The sequence below is a fragment of the Musca autumnalis genome, unplaced genomic scaffold (assembly GCF_047663935.1).
Source record: "Musca autumnalis isolate F117 unplaced genomic scaffold, ASM4766393v1 scaffold_2, whole genome shotgun sequence".
Classification (NCBI taxonomy): domain Eukaryota; kingdom Metazoa; phylum Arthropoda; class Insecta; order Diptera; family Muscidae; genus Musca; species Musca autumnalis.
Genome location: NW_027411755.1, coordinates 136,142,278 through 136,151,477, shown reverse-complemented (window position 1 = coordinate 136,151,477; position 9,200 = coordinate 136,142,278). Strand labels below are relative to the sequence as shown.

The 9,200-nt window shown below is 33.1% G+C and overlaps 1 protein-coding gene across 1 annotated transcript; it reads right to left on the bottom strand.

Annotated features, from left to right (window-relative positions):
* Positions 1-217: 217 nt before the first annotated feature.
* Positions 218-898, bottom strand: LOC141392392 (uncharacterized). Its single transcript, XM_073965339.1, has 3 exons — positions 842-898; positions 437-775; positions 218-373 (listed from the first exon to the last, which is right to left on the bottom strand). The coding sequence occupies exons 1-3, from the start codon at positions 896-898 to the stop codon at positions 218-220; spliced, it is 552 nt and encodes a 183-aa protein (XP_073821440.1).
* Positions 899-9,200: the final 8,302 nt, after the last annotated feature.

Here is a 9,200-nt window from a genome sequence, read left to right as displayed (position 1 = left end):
GGTTTTTGTTGTTTAGGTCTGTACTTTCAAAAAATCCTCAGCACAAATTGTTTGCACAGGACTACCTTAAAAATTTTGCACGGTGTTATTGGACAAATGTTTCGTATCAGACTACGTAAGTAAAATAAGTTTATCCAGATACCTGTAATTTATTAACACTCAAAATTACAATATAATTGAATGGTTCTTATACAACCAAAAACACAAAAACGATTATTTATGATCTACGAATTGCTGATCCAGCTATAAATAAATCCGCAAACAGACGATTATTTTCAAAATATTTCATTGTGAAATTATAATATACATCTGGTGTATATGGAGGGAAAAAGCTGTCAGTAACAGTATAATTGGTTACCCAATAATCAAAATTCTGTAACAAAGAGAAATACAAGTATAATATAAAATTTTGTTTAGCTGTATACCGATAACTTACCCCCTTTATAGGACATGCAAGTGGTAAATTACTAGTTTTTTTCACTTCCTTAAGCATTTCCTTGGTCACCAGTGAAGACATTTTTGTATTGAAGACATCACAAATATTCATCTTTAAATCCATAAATTTTATTATTTTGTTATCATTGCGTAATTTTACTTTGATGATTATTTGCATTTCGGCATTTTCGTGTAAATCACCATTTAAATTGAATTTATAGTCGATGGCGTAACGACTTGTTGCCACTTTTGTCATTTGACAAGATAGTTTTTTTAGGCGGGAATTGTATTGGCGACACTGCACGTTGTGGAGCTCGACATCAAATGGCCTCCTTGCTGCCTATTAACAAAAAATATTTGTTATATTTCTTAAAGGTACGCGATAGGTTGTTAATTTAAAACTTACATTGATGACGGTTACAGCAGCTAATCCAAATAAAATCAGAAGAAGTTTACACAACATATTGTTGTCATCAATTTCGGTAGAATGAATAGGTACTGCTGAATTTGAGTGGAAAGGTAGAGTAAATATATGTACGTATGTATTTAATGGATGTATAATAATATATATTAACATCAAAATATAAACGTTGAGTGACATTAATGAGAAAATAAATGCCGTTATTATCATCAAGAAATTCCACATTATGAAGACTGTATTTTATATCAAAATTATAATATTCTGTGCTAGTGGCGGAGGTGTGAATGAAAGGTTATATACATTAGGGTTATGACTTTTTGACATTTTTCCTCAAAAATGATTTCCTGTAGCAGGGATGAATGAACTTTTGCCTATTAATCACTATGCTATTGTTTATTCCATTGAAATATAAAAAAGTACACGCACAAATCGATTTTAAAAAAATATTTTTTTTTTTCAAAAAATTATTTTTGTTGCACAAATTAATAAATATAAGCCTACTAATAACTATAATAACGTTTATTTCATTCAAATATGAAAAAAGTCGCGAAAAAAGTCACTTTGAAAAAATTTTAAATTTTTTGTTTTTTGTTAAGAAATTATTTTTTTGAATAAAAGTGTTTACGACATTTTTACGATTCTCACAATTGAAGAAAAATAGTGAGAAATAAATTTTATGTCATTTTAATTATCTCATGTGGCTCTAAAGTTTATTTTCAATTATATATCTGTTTTCAGTGACTTCAAAAAATTGTCCATAATTTTGATAAATTCAAATTTTAAAATCATTTTGTGCGTGAGGTTTTTTCACCTAATCACCTTATAATTAAGATTTTATGTAATCTTATGGCAAAACGCATCGCGCTATGATACAGGGATATGAGGTTGTAAAAAAGTCATAACCCTAATATACATATATAAGGCTGAATTATAACACTGTACAAAAAAATCTAACTTTTTTAAAATTACAAGAAACCCCGCACAAATTATGAAAGTGGACCGAAAAAAAGAAGACACTTGAATCGGTGTTTTGAAAGTTTACGTCGGGAAGTAACATAAATAGGCGTGGCAAGTTCCGCCCATTTCTACAGGTTTTGAAATATTCGACATCAGATTCCTTGGAATCCTTGCATTTTAGGTATAAAGTGTCTGTGGCAATATTGCTGACAACAATGCGGGGTATCTTTTTATGAAAAAATGCGGATCACTAAAGGGGTCATTTTGGTCCCTGTTTTCAAAAACGTTTAAAACCCCCTTTAAAATGTGATCGTGTCAATTCAAAATATTCTACAAAATTATTTGTTAAAAAATTTTACTATAGGTCCCCGAATACACCAAAACTCTAAATCGAACCTAATCGTCAGGAATCTGCCAAAAGTAAAATCACGTTTTAGGGTTAATGTTGTAAGTCATCGGAGATTATTAAGTTTTTGCCACAAAACTTCATTCTACATAGAAGAAGTCAAAGACAAAAATATTCTCCATCAAATTTCAAAATAAGTCGCCGAATTAATGAAATATGTATTTACATATATATCAAGAAAATATATACATCAAGTTTGCCAACAAAATACCGTAATTAATTTTTAATGAATTTCTCATTGGAATGGAGCTTGATGATCAATGAATAATGCAAGTGAAAAAGGAAGCCGACGACGATTCGAACCCACACACCCACCACTATGTGACATGCATGTTTCGACTTTGGTAAAGTCTCCTCAGACATATCAGATGTGGAGCGGCTTCGATGTCCTCGAACTTTTCTTCTTTCAAATGCATTTTTTTTTGTTTTTTTTTTACAACAATGGGGATTTTCCCATTTAGTTGTGTTTTCATGACAAACGCTTAGCACTGCCTTTGAAAGTAATGAGTTTGGCTCTGAACGCTAACACGCCGTGACAACACTTTTTTTTTTTGTGTTTTTTTTTTCAAGGACGTGGGTTTAAACCCCAGCCTGGCTCAGCTGATTTTATTTTTTTATTTGAAAATTTTGCCTTTTTTGGGCGAAGATCATTTTTTAGTATTAATTTTTAATGAATTTCTCATTGGAATCGAGCTTGATGATCAATGAATAATGCAAGTGAAAAAGGAAGCCGACGACGATTCGAACCCACACACCCACCACTATGTGACATGCATGTTTCGACTTTGGTAAAGTCTCCTCAGACATATCGGATGTGGAGCGGCTTCGATGTCCTCGAACTTTTCTTCTTTCAAATGCATTTTTTTTTTGTTTTTTTTTATACAACAATGGGGATTTTCCCATTTAGTTGTGTTTTCATGACAAACGGTTAGCGCTGCCTTTGAAAGTAATGAGTTTGGCTCTGAACGCTAACACGCCGTGACAACACTTTTTTTCTTGAATAAATTTACGAGTATGTTGTTCTTTTTTCGAGTTGATGCATGAAAGTAACACGAAATTCAATTTGGATCGAGCACACATTATCTTTTGAAAGAATTTATTATGAAAAAAGTCAATAAAATATATTTTGTGACCGCAGATAACGAAAATGTGAATAAAAACGGTAGAATATGGTCCTAAATCATATATAAAAAGCGAAAGCTTCTGGAGATGTTAAATATTATAGCTACAAATTTCTTTTGTTCAGAGACTCATAATGAAATTTCATTTGGAATATTTCTTCTCTTGACACAATCTCTAAAAAGCGAAATATTATAGGAGATTTTGACTCAACATGGAATAAATTTTAATTAAGAGTCTAAAAGTTTAACAAGTAATTTCTATCTTTAATATCTAATTTTGTAACATAATTTTCTTAACAAAGTATTTTCTTATACATCTAGTTTGTTCTGGAATTTACAGTGAAATTTTGTGTAGAATCTTTTAACACCTTTCGTCTAAAACTAAATTTCATGTTACTTTCATGCATCAACTCGAAAAAAGAACAAAACAAATTTATTCAAAAAATATTACGGTGTTTTGTTGGCATAATTTATGTATATATTTTCTTTATACATATTGTAAATACATATTTCATTAATTCGGCGACTTATATTGAAATTTGATGGAGAATATTTTTGTCTTTGACTTCTTCTATGTAGAATGAAGTTTAGTGGAAAAAAAAAACTTAATAAACTCCGATAACGTACAACATAAACCCCAAAACGTGATTTTACTTTTGGCGCTTTCCTGGCGTTTAGGTACTATTTAGAGTATTGGTGTATTCGGAGACCTATAGTAAAATTTTATGACAAATAATTTTGTAGAATATTTTGAACTGACACGATCACATTTTAAAGGAGTTTTTAAACGTTTTTGAAAAAAGGACCAAAATGACCCCTTTAGTGACTCACATGAGGGTTAATTTTTTTTTAATAAAAAGATACCCCGCATTGTTGTCAGTAATATTGTCAAAAACACTTTATACCTAAAATGCAAGGAGTCAAACGAATCTGATGTCGAATATTTCAAAACCTGTATAAATGGGCGGAACTTGACACGCCTATTTAGGTTACTTCCAGACGTAAACTTTCGGTCCTCTTTCATAATCTGGCCGAATTATCTTGTAATTATCTTTTGTGTTGTACAGTGTAATAGGAGGACAACCTATAATACAAATATGAATGTAAATCCGTTTTCTGTGGCAATCATATTAGGTTAAGCATCCGACCGAAAACTAACGTTATAATATGATGGTTTTAGGTGTTAGGACGCGCACTATCGTTGTTGGCAGGTACTTCACTCGGAGACCTTGAGGTCCATTGTGATCTATAATAGGATAAAACATGAATTTAGCGTCCGGTGAATACGGTGCACAGTGGGAAAATGCAAATCTAGCGTGCAGAAAATAAAAGTCGATGTTTTATTGTATGTTTATCCCTAATTATGATAAGAATAGCTTTAAATCGACAATTTTACTTCATTTATTGATATATTTGGTCGATTTGTATTTTTTTTAATATATTTTTTTCGTATAACTCTCATAGGGCGTTACCTCCCGATTTATGTAATTTTGATGATTTTAGCCGCATTATCCCTCTGAAATGTCTGAAATTTGGCATTTTGTCTTCGTTGCTGGTATATAATATTCCACCAGAGAATTGTCGGTACAAGTCCACTTTTTGACTTGACCACCCGTATCGTTGGAACCGTAGAACGGACTTTTTCATTTGTAAGATATTATCTGCTATGCATTGATCAATTCCGAGTGATATCTGATCGAATTTATCAAAATGTTTTCCATAATCGTAGTTTTATTTGAACCAATCTTAAAAAAAAGTTTAGTTCCCGAATTGACATATTTCCTAAAAATTGCTATAATACCAAAAGTCGCAGGAATTCGCAGGTAAAATTTACGACATTATTCAAGAAAAGATACATAAAAAATTAAAAAAAAAAAAAACTAAAGTTAAACTCAACTAATTTCCATTTCCATAATTTTAATTGAAGAATTAAAAAATTTACCCCGAAACATCTAAATTAAAATAACTTATGAGTTACAAAATTATTTAATTTATTTAAATACCATTACGGTATATCAAAACATGTAAGCAAAGGCTACAGTCGGACGGGGTCGACCATGTGATATCCTACACCACAACGTCTAGGAATTAGCTATGTGCAATCGCCTTGCACGCTGAATGTCAAAATATCCCTTAGTAATGTTGGCGATATTTCCTTAGTTTTTCAGCCATGAAAAACGTCTCTACTTGTGGCAATTTAGGACACGCCGTTCAGACTCGGCGATAAAAACGAATTCACATATCAATAACTTAATATGAATCCATTGGTATAAGAGAAGCCTCCCTTGTCCCTACTGGGATGTTTGTGGAACAATTATATAAATTATACCTTTCTAAAAATATTATGCCGTATAAAAATATATTGATTTTGCATCAATATATCGTAATGTGGGCCTATACCAAATCAATTTTAGTAAGCTAACTTCTGATTTTTGAAAAAAATTTGAGAATTATTTTTCGGATTTGTTAGTTTAGTTGGAGCCGGCAGGGGTTTTTGGAACTTCTGGATCATTATCTCAAGAAGAATGGACGTACCCCAGAAAAAATTCTTCAAAAAAAATTTAAATAGATCTGATTCGAGTCTTCAATATGCACTTTTCCCAAATTTTGTGTGACTGGATGAAATAATACGATGTGAAAGTTTGGACCAATCAGAAAATCCCCTTGAGAGTTATCATGCGGAATTGCCATTTTAGTTAGGTTTCTTGTTGGTTTTTCAGGGTTTCTTGGAGCTTTTCGGCTATAATCTCAGGAATTATGGACTTGCCATTACAATTGTACCATCGTAAAGGGGGCCGCAAGGACAATCTGCTGAAAAATATCCAAAACGATTCGAGATGTCTCTTAAATTTCACTTTTCCGAATGTTGTGTGTAAGGTACCCCAAGGTGTGGACTGATATGGTCTTACGCGATCTATATCTGGAAGGAGTATATGGAAAGTTTGGATCAAATCGTTTACACCATTTTTCGAAAAAAAATTTGAATTTTTTTGGGGTAGGAGTGGACCTATATAGCCTATAGTCGAACTTAAACTAAGTTTGGTCAAAACATTACGAAGTATAAAATTTGGTTTGAATCGGTAGATCTGTTCGAAATTTATCGTGCGCACCAGCCAGCTAGACAGTAAGAGACAGGGCTAAATCGACTCCAACGAATTTCGTCCAAACATATTTGGGGCCCAAAACCATTATTTCGATTAGACATAAATTTGGTCGTATTTTGTATGTATTCCCTTTACTCTAAATCCTAGAATAGTATAGGTAGCGAGGTGACCCCATGCTGCAATATTTGTATAAAAAATACAATTGGACAACTGAACTGAAAATTTCTCTGTCATAATAGAGACAATCCCATGTAGCATGGGAGGAAATTGTTGTTCACTACAAAAAACCCATTATATATTAGGCAATAGGCGCGTTATCTAGCAGACACATTATTACAATTTGCATCAGGGGAAAGCTCAGTAGTTACTTTTCCACACGTAGGCTACTTTGCCGGTATATGCCGTCCAGGAATAAAATATGGACCAAAAATAAAATTTGGATATTTTTCATACAAAAGTAATGATCTATGTCACCCGATAAATAATATCAGATCATCATCAAAAATTTTAGGCACCTTCTTCGACCTAAACTCTTACCTCGTGCAAAATTTCGTGACTATTGAGCTATAATTGCGACCTCTAGCGGGTTTATGTAACTCTGTTATCTGATCACATACATCAACATAATTGACATCAATGGAAAGGTCAAGAGATCGTCTTTCAAATATAACTCACGAGGGAGGAATGTCTCTTCCAGGAAAAAAATATAAGCTGTATATTAAAAATTTTCATAATTTTCACACAAAAGTTGTGGTCCATTTAACTCTCTAAATATTATCTGATCGCGATCTCAAATTGCAAGCTTCTTCTTTGTCATATACTCTTATCTTATTTAAAATTTCAAGGCGATCGAACTGTTATTGCGACCTACAGAGCAGCTACAAAATCGGATAAAAATTATGGTTTTGCTCCATTTCACCCGCTAAATATTTCACGATCATCACCAATTAAAATAGCGATCTATTCGTATATGAAACCGACCTCCACGCCAAATTTCGTGACGATCGGTCCATAATTGCGGCCTGGAGTTTGATTACAATTTATAATGGACAGACGGACACACGGACGGACGGACGGACGGACACACATCTCAAAATCGCTTTATCTCGTCGAAATATGAAGATTGGTATACCACATTGGGGGTCTCCGACGAATATTTCACGGTGTTACATGAATTTTTACCAAAACAAACTTATAATAAAACACTGTAACTTACATAATTTTTATACCCTACTCCACATTGTGGGAAGGGTATTGTAAGTTTGTTTTCCTAAAAATTCATGTAACACAGCGAAATATTTGCCGTAAATCCCCCATGTGGTATACAATTTGTCATATCTCGACGAGTTAAAGCGATATAGAGATGTGTGTCTGTCAGTCCGTGTGTCCGTCTGTCCATTATAAATTGTAATCAAACTCTAGGTCGCAATTAAGGACCAATCGTCACGATATTTGGTATGGAGGTCGGTTTCACATCAGAATAGTTCGTTATTGTTATTGGTGATGGTCGTGAAATATTTAGGGGGTGAAATGGACCAGAAACAAAATGTTTTTATCCGAATTTGTATCTGGTCTGTAGGTCGAAATCATAGTCCGATCAGCGCGAAATTTTAAATAAGGTGTGAGCTTATGCCAGAAAGGAACTTGCAATTTTAGCGGCTGAAATGGACCGAAACTTTTGTGTGAAAATTGGAAAAAATTAATATATATCTTATATCTTTATTCCTGGTAGACACATTCCGCCCCCGTGAGCTATTTTTGAAAGACGATCTCTCGATCTTTCCAAAGATGTCAATTATGTTGATCTTGATGTACGTGCTCAGATAACAGAGCTACAGCCTAGTATATACAGAATTGCCACAGCTTTAATGTGTGTATAGTAACCATAACCACGTTAGAGTTCGCAGATATAGTTTAATACTGACAAATTTTTACACGAGGTAAAAATTTTGGTCAAGGGAGATGCCAACAATTTTGGATAATGAGCGGATAGTTCTTAGCGGGTGAACTTTTGTGGAAATTCAATGCTTGGTCTATATTTTATTTCTAGGAGACATATTTCGGAAATCTACGAAAATAAACTTGAAAATCAACATGAATGTGGCGGTTAGATAACTGAACTACTGCATAGCATATAAGTGGTTTTTTATTGTTGTGATTTTCTTGCATAGAACTACATTTACATTCCGTGTTACAAAATGTCGTAATCATGAAAGAAAAGTTTTCAAATCATGAAAAAAGGTTTCCAGGTTTTTAAAATTTGTAACAAGGAATGTAATAGTGCCTCGAAATATTGGTATTTTTTCTTTGATCGATTCGATAAAAATCACCGAAAACTATTTCTAAAATTATTTTAATATTTGTTCATACCCTCAACATTTAGGCCAACGAGATTATCAAAATAATGATTTTAGACCCCAAGTATGTTTGGACGAAATTCATTTCAGACAATTTGGAGTCGATTTACCCATGTCCGTGCGTCTGTCTGGCTGGTTGGTGCGCACGATAACTCTCGAAGAATCAATCTATTTGGTTCAAATTTTATGCCTCCTAAATTTTGTCCAAACTTAGTTTAAGTGTATACTTCCTGAGACGACGCCAACTAAACTGACTAGTGCCTAAGATAACGTATTATTTCTTAGTGACATGGATGACGTCCCACACATATTTTGGAAAGAGTCCCGTTTAAGGACTCGTGTCCTATTGTTTAAATTTTATTTTTTTTGTCTTTGTGTCCCTGATTGCAACGGTACAAT